The sequence below is a fragment of the Monodelphis domestica genome, chromosome 1 (assembly GCF_027887165.1).
Source record: "Monodelphis domestica isolate mMonDom1 chromosome 1, mMonDom1.pri, whole genome shotgun sequence".
Lineage (NCBI taxonomy): Eukaryota > Metazoa > Chordata > Mammalia > Didelphimorphia > Didelphidae > Monodelphis > Monodelphis domestica.
The window spans coordinates 338,782,802-338,797,217 of record NC_077227.1 but is presented as its reverse complement, the minus strand read 5'-3'; the positions used below and the strand labels follow the sequence as shown (position 1 = coordinate 338,797,217).

Below are 14,416 nucleotides of genomic sequence, written 5' to 3'. Positions count from 1 at the left end.
GTAAAATGAGTGGGCTGGATGTATAACACTGAAGGTCCCTTACAATTCCAAAACTTTGGATATGAAATGATAAAGTGATATGGCAGGGAAAAAAACCCAGGATTCAGAAATAGAAGACCTGAGTTCTACTTATGTGATCTTGGAAAAGTCATTTGCCACCCCACCCTTCTCAACGGTAATAAAGGGAGATGAACCATATTTCTAAACTCTTCTATTTCTAATTACTATCAACATAAAGCTGAAAGTAAAAAAGCAAGCAAGCACAATGTTATAAACTATGTTTACCAGAATTTTGCTTACAGAATATCACAAAGGCTGAATAATTGCTTTTCTTGGAGATGCTCTCTTGATGAATACTCAAGGCATTTATACTATATTGAATTTTGAGAGATTTGTATTTTTAAAAAATAAATTTAAGGAAATAATTTTATGCAACCTTCTACTACCTAAGAATTGACATTCTTTTAGTGAACCTAATTGGGGGGTGGGGGTGGGAGCTGGAGGGGAAAATGCCTATCAACATTGAATCATGAGTAGTTTTTTAACAATTCACTATTTTGTCACTCATGTCAAACAATCAATTTTTTTTATGTGTACGAAAGTTCTTGAACTGATTATATTATGGAATCTGAATGTTATAAGAGTCATTTTATTACAAGTATTCTGGAAAGATGTGCCACTCCACCAAATAAGTAAGCAAACAGATAAATTCCAGCAAGAGTAATCATTAAATCTTGAAGGTCAAGTTTTTGCCAGTGGAAAGCAAGGTAACAAAACCCTTTCGTGTTTTAAGTTTTCATGTGGCTCTTGTGACAAGTAATATTCAAAGAGCAGGCTAAAATATTATCTATAAAGCTCTTTGCACAGTACCTGGCACATAGCAGGTCAGTCAGAAATAAATGCTTATACAACACAAATAAAACCCAGTAGAATTGAATGTCGACTATGGGGGTGGGGGTGGGAAAGAACATGAATCATGGAAACATGGAAAAATATTCTAAATCAACTAATTAAATAAAAATTTCAATAAAAAGAGAAAGAAGTGCTTTTTCATTCTTTCCTTTCTGGCCATGTTTGAAGAGGATCATTACCAAAAACATTGGCCACAATAGATTTTTGACCAAAGCAACTGAAGGCGGTAAGGATGATGCAATCTGTATTGCTGAAGTGAGTACCCACACTCATAAAATCTTTTGCAGTATTATATGACACTTTTCATTTTGGATGACAAAATTTAACTATTATATATATGTTATGTAGCAATACAAATTGGCAACAATTTTGTATATTTTTGAAAATATTCTTAAATTCTCCTTATTTTTCCTAGTTTTCTGTGTCTGCATGCACATATGTGCTATGGATATATAAAATTAAATTACAATTTCAATCTGGAGGCAAGAAGATAATCATAAAACTGGTTACACTGTACAACTCATGGTAACATGTTAATGTTGTTCCCATCCAAGAAGATGGTAAAAATGTAACCCTAAGAAATAAAGGATACCTTCAAAGTGACTTAACTTTTTTCTATAAACCTTCATTTAAAGAACAAGAAAGATAGATGCTAAGGTGATGAAGTTTCATTACACAGCTCAGTATCACAAAGAATAATCAGTAATACAGCATGACTGTAACAATTTAAACTCTAACATTCAAAACCTATTTTTGCTTTGTAATCATCTAGGCCACAACACAAGATAAAATATAAACTCAACATTACTTAATGAGTAAAATGACAAAAAACTTTGGTTACTGAACACATGAAATAAAAAAAAATTACCATTTCTAAATGCTGCATTTTATATTGCATTTAATCGACAATACTTGGTCAGAAAAAGGTGGTATTAAAAAAAAATTAATGCCAATATTCATGTCCCCATTTAGAGGTTACAAGTGCAAAAATAATACATCAAAATCCATTGAATTACCCAGTTCTCTTAACTCATTCCAACTTCACTCCTACTTTTTTCTTCAAGGTTTTTCTAAGTCATTTTAAGAGTTTGGGGGAAAGCAAGGAAAAAAACTTTTTTTTTAAAAAAAGTCTGCTGGTTCTTTTAACTATTTAGATTTCAAGTTTGACTTGTTTAAAAACCACCATCATTCATCACATAGAGATGCAGTGACGTTTCAACAACTGGAGTCACAAATTCAGATCAAGGATAAAAGAAAAAAAATTATGACCACAAATTTGGCTTAAAAAAAAAAAATCTCCCTACTCAGAAATTAGGCCATCAAAGGAAGAAGGATTCATTCATTTAACCTGACCAATATTTTCTTCTAAGTTTACTCCTCAGGCCTTATGAGAAAGAACGCTATTCACGTGAATAGAAACACAGATGAAATACTGTGTATTGGTTCCAAGGCAGAAGAGTGGTAAGGGCTAGGCAATGGGGGTCAAGTGACTTGCCCAGGGTCACACAGCTGGGAAGTGCTTGAGGCCAGATTTGAACCTAGGGTCTCCTGTCTCTTTAGGCCTGGCTCTCAATCCACTGAGCTACCCAGCTGCCCCTGGGATATAATCTTTAAATGATCACCCTAGTGTAAATATCAATAATATGTAAATAGGTCTTGATCAATGATACATGTAAAACCCAGTGGAATTGCGGTTGGCTATGGGAGGGGGATGGAGGGGAGGGAAAGAACATGAATCTTATAACCATGGAAAAATATTCCAAATCAATTAATTAAAATTTTCCAAAAAATAATAAATTTGCCCCTCAATTTATTAGTTCCTACCAAATCCCTCCTCCCAAGCATTTATAACTTTAAAAAAGTAAAATACAAGAAAATACCTATATAATCTATTCAGAAAAGAATCATCAGATGTAGTTAGAGCTAGATGTTGAATCTTAAAAGTCATGCCATGGGGGCAGCTGGGTAGCTCAGTGGATTGAGAGCCAGGCCTAGAGATGGGAGGTCCTAGGTTCAAATTTGACCTCAGACACTTCCCAGCTGTGTGACCCTGGGCAAGTCACTTGATCCCATTTGCCTAGCCCTTACCACTCTTCTGCCTTGGAGCCAATACACAGTATTGACTCCAAGATGGAAGGTAAGGGTTATTTAAAAAAAAAAAAGTCATGCCATATGTAAGATTTCAAATGACAACATTTGACTTTTAACTTTCAGATTTCACCAAACATACAAGGCAAAAACCTTTCCAAATTCTGTACCTGTAAAAAACAATGGAAGTTTATGCATTTTAATGTTGTGATAAAATACTTATAGGCTTCTACTCATTTTAAGAAATAAAGATAATCTCCTGAATATCTGAAAGTATGTCAAGAGGACTAAATCATAAAGCACAAAAAATAGATCAAATAGACTTAAAGATAGGAGAAACCTAACTTCAAACTCCAACTTTGCCACTTTAGTTGTCTAATTGTGGTCAAATCACTTAACTTCTCACAGAAACATTTCCTCTTATGTAAAATTTTGTGCTTACCTTCCAGAGTTACTATGAGGATAAAATGAGATAATACATATAAAAATCTTCAAACTTTAAAGAGTTGTAAGTTGTTACCATTTCATTTTCTACTTATAACATGATACTTACATCTTGAGAGTACAAGCTCCTAGAGGGCTGGGATTGATTTTGTTTTGTTTTTCTTTTTTAACATAGTGCCTGGCAAACAATAATTTTATTTACTAAATATAGTTGAGGGCTCTTGTTGACTTAAGGATGGGGGCACTGAGCATTCACATAGTATACATACAGATTTTCCCTTTTCTTCATATTCTCTTTGGTGCTAAGATCTTCAATCTTTTATTTCTATTATGGATCAAAGCAAACAAATTACTTCTGAGTTAACACTTGTTCTCTCCATCTAAAAGTCATTAGACAGTGCCTGAAAAATTATGCAGGCACGTGAAAAATGTGCTTCTGTTTACTTTTTTGTCCCCAAAGTTATTTACTAGGTTGAGAGTTTTTAAGAGCTACCATTGTGTGAAGTGCACCTGATGAGGACAGCAACCAGTTAAACAAACCTTTTTTTGTGAAGTATGAACATGGACAAAATGTAATGATTTTTGAAGGACCGTAAATAAACTTTAGTGCTATATAGATTGGCACTGATTTTTTGGATTCAGTCAAGTACTAACTTCAAATAAGGTATGCCATTTAAAGTAAAACAATTTTATTCAACTCAGATGGATAAAGCACTGCCAGTGATTAATATTTTTGCTTCCCCTGAATAGTCCAATACATTTTTATAAAATAAATCAGAGTACTATTTAGTATTGAACTTCCTCTTTTATTAAAGTATATTTTGTTATATCTTCTTTCTTGATCTATAGTTATTTCATAAAGCTTCACCCAACAACAGTAACCTCTTGGGGGCAGTTAGGCACTGGATTGAGAGACAGGCATACAGATGAGAGGTCTTAGGTTCAAATATGGCCTCAGATACTTCCTAGCTGTGTGACCCTGGGATCACTAAAATCACTAAACCCCCATTGCCTAGTCCTTACACTCTATCTTCTGCCTTAGAAACAATACATCATATTGATTCTAAGACTGAAGGTAAGGGTTTAAAAAAAACACAACACATAAAAAAGTTACCTCATAGGGCATTGTGCTAGGTCTTAAGTATACAAAGGAACAAACAAATAACTACCTACCCTCAAAGAGTTTACATTCTATTTAAAGGAGACTAAGCTGTATAATACAGTGCATATAAAGAACAAATAAAAAGTAATTAAAAGTGAGGGGAGTGGTAAAGATAAGAAAATATATCACTAAGAGATGGCACTTCATTTTACCTTGAAGGAAATATCCATGATTCCAAGAGCCAGAAATGAAGGAGAGTAGTCTAGACAAAGGGGAGGTGGAGTAAGAGAAGGGAAAAGAATGGGGGTTCCTGTCCTGTGCCAAAGCACAGAGATGGAAAATAAAACATCATGTTCACAAGCAGTTTAGCTTAGGATACTTATTACTGTGAAATTAATCTAGAATCATGTTGGTAAACCTATGGCACGTGGGACAGACAGGTTGCTCCTCTCCCCCTCCATCATGCTTAAGGACATTTCTCACATCATCCACCCCTCTGTCCAGAAGCCCAATGGGAGTGCTTCCTCCCTCAGCCCAATGGCAGTGCTTACCCTCAGGAGTAAAGGGGCAGCTCACAGACAGTATGAGGGTTGCAGTTTGGGAGTTTGGTCTCTAAAAGGTTCACCATCACTGGTCTAGAAAGAAAGTGGGCATTATGGAGTAAAAAAGCTTCAAATACCAAAAACAGGAGTTTATGTTTTATCCTGGAGTTCAACAAGAAGCTAATGAAGCTTTTTGAGCAGGATTATGACATAGTCAAAACTGTTTTCCAAGAATGTCAATTTATCAGATACATGGAAAAAAGTAGATGCAAAAAAAAAAAAAGCCTGAAGCCAGGTAGATCAAATATGAGTTTATCTGCACAGGTAAAGGGATTGTAATGAAGGCCTGAACTAGGATGGTGCCCATCCATGGGAGTAACTAGAGGGGAAGGGATATGAGCAATAATATGGAAACAGAAACAAGGCTCAGCAAATAATTAAATGGGGGTGGGGTGTGGAGAAAGAGAAGTGTAAAGGATAAATCAAAGGTTATAAATCTAGATCACTGGAAGAATGGTGGTAGTCTCCACACAAATAAGGAGGAGTTAGGAGTGGTAGGCTAAGGGGTAAAAATGAGTTTGTAAAATGTCAGGTTTAAGATACCTCTGGGATATCATACAGCTAACTGGCAATAGGAACTGGGGTTCAGAAGGGCTGGATATAATGAAAAGGCATTTATTAGCATTTATAGTATGCCAATTAAGTACTGGGGAAACAACTGAGTGACTGATATGTAAATTTCAGTCATTTGTGTAGATGATAACTTATGAAACCAAGAGAGAATGTACAAAAAAGAGAAAAGGGTCTCTAGTAGAGTCCTGGAATATATCTATATAGTTCTGAAAAAATCAAGCTATCAGATACTAGATTAACAAACAAAATAAGTAAGCTCTCTTACATAAGATTATCTTCCAATTCAACTTAATTTTGATTTTTAGCCAATATTAAATAAGTTCTTAATAAATATAACTGTGCTACACACTAACATGGAACTAACATTTTCCAGAGTAGCTTCCATGAAATGTTAACAAGATTCAATGGTCTAGGATACCACAACAGAAACAACATGGTGTAGTTAGTATGAGTATTAGCCAAGGAAGTCAAGAGTCCTGGTTTATAGAATATCTAGTTGTGATGGATAGGCAGATTCTTAAATAAAATTTGATGATTGAACTAAATTATCTCTAAGGTCCTTTCCTTACATGTGAATTTATGATTTTTTAAAACCTACAATAATTTAATGGGGGGGAAGGAAATATATGGCTAGTAGGACTGACTAATCAAGTTGTACTATATGAGATGGATATTATCAACTAATTAATCCAATTTGGAGCTCAGGACCATTTTATCATATATTCAAATGCCAGCAAAACTGTGACTTATGTAAAAAATGGTTTAATAGGATGTTAAATATTTCTGATAACTTTTTCTAAGTCAACTTAACTTTTTTTTAATGGAAAAAAAGCATCTTAATTTCTGATCTACAAGATCTCAGACACTTTCAGCATTCTAAACCCTACAGGAAATATTTTCTTACATGGTTAAAGGTTTTAGCTAAACAGGTATTATATGTCAAAATGATGTGGAGAAAGATAATGAATTGTTTTAGGCATGATGAGCTTGAGATGCCTCTGGGATATTTAAGTGGGGATGGCTTGAGAAATCAACAAAGGATCATTATTAAAAAAAAAATAGAATCTCTGGGGTCTATGCCAACTAGTTAAGTAATTTTCTTACTGTCTCTTTGAAGGGCTGTTCTGTAGTTTTTGTTAATGTCCAAGGTCCTCTCCACTGAAAGTTCTAAAGGCCAAACTTTCACTATATATTTTTTTCCAAACTAGATAAATATTCCTATACCCAGAATATTGTGGTAGGATCACAGAGAGTGGTGAAATCAGAATACTTAAGTTTAAGCCTTGACTCCAACAAGTACTAACTTCGTAACCCTGAAGTCAGGCCCATTCTTTTGGAGCACCGCATACTCCAATGACACCCGAAAATGAGAGTACTTAATGCCTTTCTAGAGAGAAAACCCTACAAATTTATCAATCAATAGTATGTATACTACAATTCTGAAGCATCAACATTTTACCAATCTCCAGAATATTGATTTTTGCATCTATAAATCTGTCTTAAAAGCTATCATCTTTAAAATGCCAAAATCAAACTGCCCATATAAAGAAATATAATATGTATATAGGCAAAAAGATGGTCTTTTTCTCCTTAATAAATTCACGTGTGGCATAGCAATTGCAAAGCGGGACTGGGAATCAAGAGGACTTAAGTTTCAAATGCTACACCTTAGATACTTTATTGTTAAGACCCTAGACAAGTCATTTAACCATTTATATTCCTCAGTTTCCTCATCTGAAAATATGGATGTTGAACTTAATGGTCTCTAAGGTTCCTTCCAACTCTAAATCATAGGTGATGGGGAGGGGAAGTTAAGCAAGTCACTGAACTTCTCAGAGATCTAAGTAACTCTCTCAAGACTATTAAATTGGGAAAAGGGAGTTGCCTCACTCAGGAGTTCCTTCATCAATGAAATCACAGTGTAGTTCGTATCTCTATTAAATAGATAAACTGCCTAATTATTCAATTTCAATGTACAAGGCAAGCTGATAACTGTGGCTCTAGGACAATCAAGGACTTACCCACTCTAAATCATTACAGAATAAAATACTTTCTTGGATAGTGAAGCCAAGATTTTAATTGTCATTTTTATGTATCTTCCTCAAATCTTAGCATACTTTATTTTTGCCTTAATTTTACCCTGTATCTAAACAGTAATATAAAATTCAATTTTTCAATGATATTTCCCACCTCTTCTTAAAATCTCAAAGCTACCCATGACAAGCAATTATTTTATGTCAGGTAACTGATAAGGAATGCTCATTTCATTTTCTTCTTTGTCTTTTTAAAGCTACCTCTAATATTCCGAAGGAAAGGCAAATTGGCCAAAAACTAGCAAGTCCCCTCCATATCTGTAAACTGCTTTAAAATGTGGCCTGTTTGAAAGTTAAATTTATCATTCTATATGAAGACTAATGCATAATTTTTTCCATCTTTCAAAAATTGTGCTTTTCCAGTCTGAATTCAAAATTAATCATTCATCTTACTACCTATCTACTTCGAAGAGATATTGTGGGAAAAGTGCTAATAAAAACCATTATCATTTCATCTTTCATGAAATTAGACATTTAAAAATTAGTGTTCAACAATCAAGTGTACCACTTTCAAATCATACTCAAGTAAAACTAAGCTTAAACCATCCTCCTGATCTTCATTCTTAAATTTTATAGAACATAAACCCATTGAAATATTTTAATTGCTTAAATATTTTACTTCAAAATTTCATTTAGAAATTTCCATTCAAATTAAACTTCTTAAAAACTCAACCAAAGGGGGCAGCTGGGTAGCTCAGTGGATTGAGAGCTAGCCCTAGAGATGGGAAGTCCTAGGTTCAAATCTGGCCTCAGACACTTCCCAGCTGTGTAACCCTGGGCAAGTCACTTGACCCCCATTGCCTAGCCCTTACCACTCTTCTGCCTTGGAGCCAATACACAGTATTGACTCCAAGATGGAAGGTAAGGGTTAAAAAAAAAAAACTCAACCAAAAAAATTCATTACTCATAAGCTGCACCATCATTCAGTTTTTATTCAGCATACAAACACGGCCCTTTTGTAAAATATTTATTAAGTATTTTCAAATTTCTTCAAAATTAAGTAGATTCATATTTCCTTTTAAAAATCCAGACTTCATAGAATAACTTTAATCTTACTAGTGTTAATTTGAATTTACATAAAAACTTGATTAATTCAAGTTTATAAAAAAGAAAAAAAGTATTTTTCTGACTATGTTGTTTGCAAGTCTTCTGCCTAATACTTAAACTGGTATTCAACAAAAAAGTATAATATAAGCATCCTAATTTTACATTATTTTTTTTTCAGCATTCCCTTTTTATTCTCCATAATCTAAATAAGTGTAAACTTTTAAGATGCTGCTAAAAGCAGTGACTCACCTTACTAGCCTGTGTATTCTGTATACAGATGGGGTTTCATGATAGAGAAGACAAAACTATCAATAGAAAGTAGCCTCTAGAGAGTATAAAGATTCTAATCAATTTTCCAAACAATAGTCCTTTACTTTCTTCTCTAAGAGTAGAATTTCTGTATGGTTTTCTTTTTATACAGAATCAATAAGTGTCAGATTGGAAGCAACCTCAGCAGTTATCTAAACCATAACTGAATAGAAATATTCCCTCTTATAATGACTCTCACAAATGATATTGTCTCTGCCTTTAGACCTTGGTGAAAGTAAACTCATCACCTTCAAAAGCAACCAATAATCTGTTTTGGGACACCTATAGTTTTACAAATATAAATTTTTCCTTAAATTGAACCTAAATTCACATATATATGCATATGTATAACCAAAGATCTATCTTTTATTTATATACACATATTTACACATTATAATATATGCCGTTAGACTACAGTAGTGATTTTCATGTTTTTTTACAGAAAGATTCTCTCCCTACAATCTATATTTAGTATAATTTTATAGTCACATAATTATCAAGTTCACACCTGCTTAAAGAAAACAAAAATTATATGATATACATCTTTGATTAACAAACCAATGAATATCTTTCAGAGTATGTAGTTACAAAACACTTAAAAGATGACCAAAAGTAGGAACTAAACTTCATAGAAGTACTTCCAAGTTTCTTCTGGTTTTTACTTCTCTTTTAACCTAATAAATAAATGTGGCTACATTCATAAATGAATCCAATTTTGAACAACTTATAAAGAACTGATCATTAAAAGAACTTTTCAACCTGACTTCCCCTCTAAACAATAGCTATCAATTCAATGGCATACAATTCAAATCCTGACTTTTCTACTCAAGGCTCTGAATAAAGAACACTGATGATCTAACTTTATTCCAAGATATGCTTCATTTAATAAATAATATTTACTCCTATATTTAAGGCAATAAAACTCCAAAAATCAAAAATCCCAATGTGGAGGTCTCAAACCTGGCATAATTCCAGGAGGAAAGTCCAAGTCTCATGGCATAGAGGAAAGAACACTTGGGAGTGGAATCAAAAGATCTGGACTCCCATATTGTTTCCTTGGGCAAGTCATTTTATCTTTCTGGGCATAAGGTTCCTCCATTATTACTCAAATGGAGATATTTGTATTACCTACTTCACAGGACTTTTAAGATGATCCAAGGAGATACTGTAAATGTGTCATGTAAAAACAAGCAATTACTATTCAGTATAGATCTTCAATCAATCCTATTTCAAGAATGCTGAATTTCTAGATTTCCTACTTATTTCCAAACTATTTGGAGGAGAGGCAAAAAGTTGTTTGATAAATTCTATATACACTCAGTGTTTTATATATAAGTTGCATGACCTAAAAAATATTTTGATTTTACATACTAACTTTAAACTTGAAATACACAGACTACTCTCAAATACAGATACATACACAGGATAAGAGTTTCATTCTATGCCATAGAAGAATAATAAAATAAAAACAATGTACTAAGCAGGTCACCTGATCAGCATAAATATGTAGTCATTCTTACTCTTCACCCATAAGGATATCATGGGTGGATAAAAAATTCTCCTTGTTTTACTCAATGAAATACACAGATCCTCTGGAGACTAACTCCTTTAACAGATGTCAGAACAAAAAGTTGATAAACACAAGTTTTTCCTCCTACTGTGCAGGTCATAAGTGGTGTGTGTTGGGCATCATCTTAAAGCTCACCTCAATTTTCAGCTTTACCATGAAGCCTCTCAGTTGGGTTACACCTTTACTCATCAGGACATCACAAAAGTCTGTTTTATTCTTCTCTAATGTGCTAATAGTATGTATCATATTTATCTGTATATGTATTTCATCCTCTTGTTAGAACTCCATGAGAGTGGGGATCATGTCTTAACTAAACTTTTTTCTCTCTTCCAGCACAATGCCCTAAAGAAACCACAGGCACTTAAAAAGTTATTCAATTTAATATATTGAAAAAATTAAATCCCCAAACTATGAATCCACATGGACATCAGCATCAATAACCTTAGCTAGAGTGAATATCTAAGTAATTAGGCCCATTAGCCTGAGAAAAGGAATGAGGACCTGTACCACTACCCCTCCACAGAAGCCAGGAGGTATTCCCAAAATAAAACACACCAATAGTCATCACTGAATATACATTAAAGGTTGTAGGAAAAATTCCTAAACTATTCCTCTTAAAGTACTAGGACTCAAAAGGTTTTGATATTGCTCTAGAATTCCCCTTAATTGGACTAAGATAAAAAGACTGTGTATAGCCCAAAAGTAATATTTCTTTCATTTTATATGGGAGAATTAGAGCAGGGGCATAAATAGAATATTCTTTGCATTAACAAAAAAAAAAAAGGGTGTTCTGGGGAACTCAATCTCTACAAATAGGGCACAAAATTAGGGCATTCCAAAACCTTGTGGGGTACTTTAACCAAAGAAATGCTGTTGCAATTTTCCCCTCAAATTCTGTCCAAATAATATCAAAAGTTACCATGCTACATACACTTACAATTTTACAAAGTACTTAAGACATCCATTTCCTTTGATCCTCACAACAACCCTGTGAGGTAGGTGGGGTGGGCAAATATTAACATCTTATTTTACCAATAAGTCAGGGTGGTCATTTGCTTAAGATGACATACTAATAAAGTGACAGATAAGAAATGTAATCCTAAAACAAAAACTGCCTCTAATGCCATCTTCTCCCACTAAAATTCCAGAAGATGGTAAGGAATACTGACTTAGTTCAATAGGTGTTTTTATCTCTTCTGTTCTTATTCACAATGTAAAAGTCAAGGGAACTTTGCCCCCCTTCCATGACAGCATGAGACTACTCTCAAGTTATAGGAAAAAAAAAATCAAAGATTTAGTTCAGTAAATAGAAGTATATTATAATTCTCTCCATCTCGTTCTGCTATGCATCCAAATACTTTCAGTTAAAAGGTTCTTAATGAGATGCATCATCTAAAAACGCAAGGTTCTATGTGCTCCTAACACTGCCCACAACCTAACTTCTGCCAAACTATACCTTTTTAAATATTATCTCTGCTCCATCTTGATTTCACTCATTCATTAAATATTTATTAAGTACCTACTATGTGCAAGACACTGAACTGAGGTACAAAGGGAGGTAACACATTTCCTTGATCAGGGAGCCAAAATCTCTACCTATCTCCCTTACCTCTGCCTGTTCCCTTAAAAAAAAAGTTTTTTAAAAAAACCACACACAAACAAAATAAAATATCTGGGTTGTTAAAACCTAGTGCTGTCCTGGATAGGGACTGCACCTGTGATTTCACCAATAGAAGGAACTCCAGGATGAGTTAACTCCCATTATTAATGTGCGCAGACACCACCTCCATACTTTATAGTTTCAGAAAGTTGCCTAGAGCGCTGAGAGGCCAAATGTCTTGAAGAGTCACTCCGCAAGTATGTGTCAGAGGCTTAATTTGAACTCAGGTCGGCCTGGCTCCAAGGCCAGTTCTCTTACCTATTATCCTAGGCTGTCTCTTTTATTCTATTCTGAAGACCCCCGTAATTACCCTAAAACACCATTTCTCTTCATAGAACCGTCTCATAGAGAAGCACAGAAACATATATAAGATACACATATATATATATAATATATAGGTATACTAATAAAAACAAGAGATGGCGTAATTGCATATGACCTTGTTACAAATTGAAAATGATAGCACGAGCAACCTCATGTGCTACAGAACCATGGGAGGGAAGCGAGTCTGGGGTATCCCATTTTCCCTAGGGTCCAAAAGGAAATGGTATCTGAGAACGCTCACAAAACAAGGATTTGAAAGACTAATTCTCTTTATGCTAACAAGGTGCCCTAGGGTGCCAGATGTTCCTTAGGCTTTCTAAAGACCACGGGAGCTATCGTCCCAAAGGGGAACAATGAACCCGCACAACTTTTTCTCTCAATCTTCACAGTGGATTCTCTACGGGACAGGAAATATTTTTCAGGGCACATTCGGTTGCTCTTTAGAATGCTCACTTTCCATATACCAAGGCGACACATTAACTAAAAGCCTCTTAAATCCAAAGGCAGGAGAACTCATATGGCGAGCATCCAGCTCCTCAAGTTTGGGGAGGCAGGGAAGGAGGCCTTAAAAGATTCCTTCTCCCCGCCGAAAAATAAAAAGTAGTGCAGATGCTCCTCGGCAGTCCCCGATTCTACTCAGTCCCAAGGACAGGAGCACTCTGACCGACACCCGCTCCCCCTTGAAGCCCGAAGGTGGGTGGGGGAGGGGCCGTCAAGAACCCCTCACTCCCAAGAGGGGCCGGAAGACGAAGGGCCTCAGACGGTCTCCTCTTTCCCGGAGTTCAGAGGGCGTGGGGAAGCCCGGCGAGCCCGTCCTCCCGGCCCCCGGCTGTGAGATAGGGCTGAGTGCGCAGTAGGCCCCGAGCCGCCGCCATGGGCCCCACTGGCTGTCAGGAGACAGCTCACCCGAGAAAAAGAAAGGCAAAGCGACCTGGTTTCACCACTCGACCGAGGGAAACAGCACCCCCGGGTATGGTGGTGGGGGTCCGAGAGGCGGAGAGAGGAGACGTACCTCCGAAACCTCATCTTCATCACTGCCGGAGCCGCCACCACCGCCGCCGCCGCCGCCACCCCCGGTACGGAGCACGGCGGCTGCCAGCTTGAAATCCAGCGCCGCGTCCCCTCCGCCCGCGCCGCCACCTCCACCACTGCCACCGCCGCCACCACCGCCGCTGCCGCCACCACCGCCACCCGGCGCGGGCCCGGCCTCCCCGAAGAGCCGCACCGTGCGGAGTCCCAGCCCGACCCCTCCCGGCGGAGGCGGTTCTGAGGCCCCGGCCGGGGCCGAGCGCGGAGTCACAGAGTCCAGGTCCTCCTCGAAGGAGCCGCTGCCGCCGCCGCCGCTCCCGCCGCCGCCGTCTGTCAGCATAGTTCGCACGCGGAGCCGGAGCCGCCGCCGAGTAGCCCGCGGCTGCCGCCGCCGCCGCCGCCGCCGCCGCCGCCGCCGCCGCTGGTCCCCGGAGCGAGAGGAGCTGCAGGAGGAAGAAGCTTCTCCTTCCCCCAGTCCCAGCAGCGCCACTAACTTCCCACAGCCTAACCTGCTGCCTCCCGCCCCCCCACTCGCCACTGGCTGCAGAGCCCCGGCGGCCGCCGTTTATTGGCCGCGGCTGCCCGTCGCTCAGTCCCTTCGTCACGCGCTGCTCGCTGGCTCGAGGCCACCAAGCTGCGTTGAGCAGCGCAGGCCGAGGCGGT

The 14,416-nt window shown here is 37.3% G+C and overlaps 1 protein-coding gene across 14 annotated transcripts in view; it reads right to left on the bottom strand.

Moving 5' to 3' along the window:
• ANKHD1 (ankyrin repeat and KH domain containing 1) overlaps positions 1-14,416 on the bottom strand; it is a 124,715-nt gene that overhangs the window by 110,077 nt on the left and 222 nt on the right. For 5 of the 14 annotated variants that reach the window (XM_007473277.3, XM_007473279.3, XM_056823444.1 and 2 more), the window contains exon 1: positions 13,737-14,207. The exons of 1 other annotated variant lie outside the window; for it this stretch is intronic. In XM_007473277.3, coding sequence (XP_007473339.1) covers positions 13,737-14,093 — 357 coding nt within the window. In that variant the 5' untranslated portion in view covers positions 14,094-14,207. Of the gene's footprint in view, positions 1-13,736; positions 14,209-14,416 lie in introns of those variants that run through there. 8 more of the 14 variants (XM_056824341.1, XM_056825068.1, XM_056825910.1 and 5 more) reach the window with 4 other exon arrangements.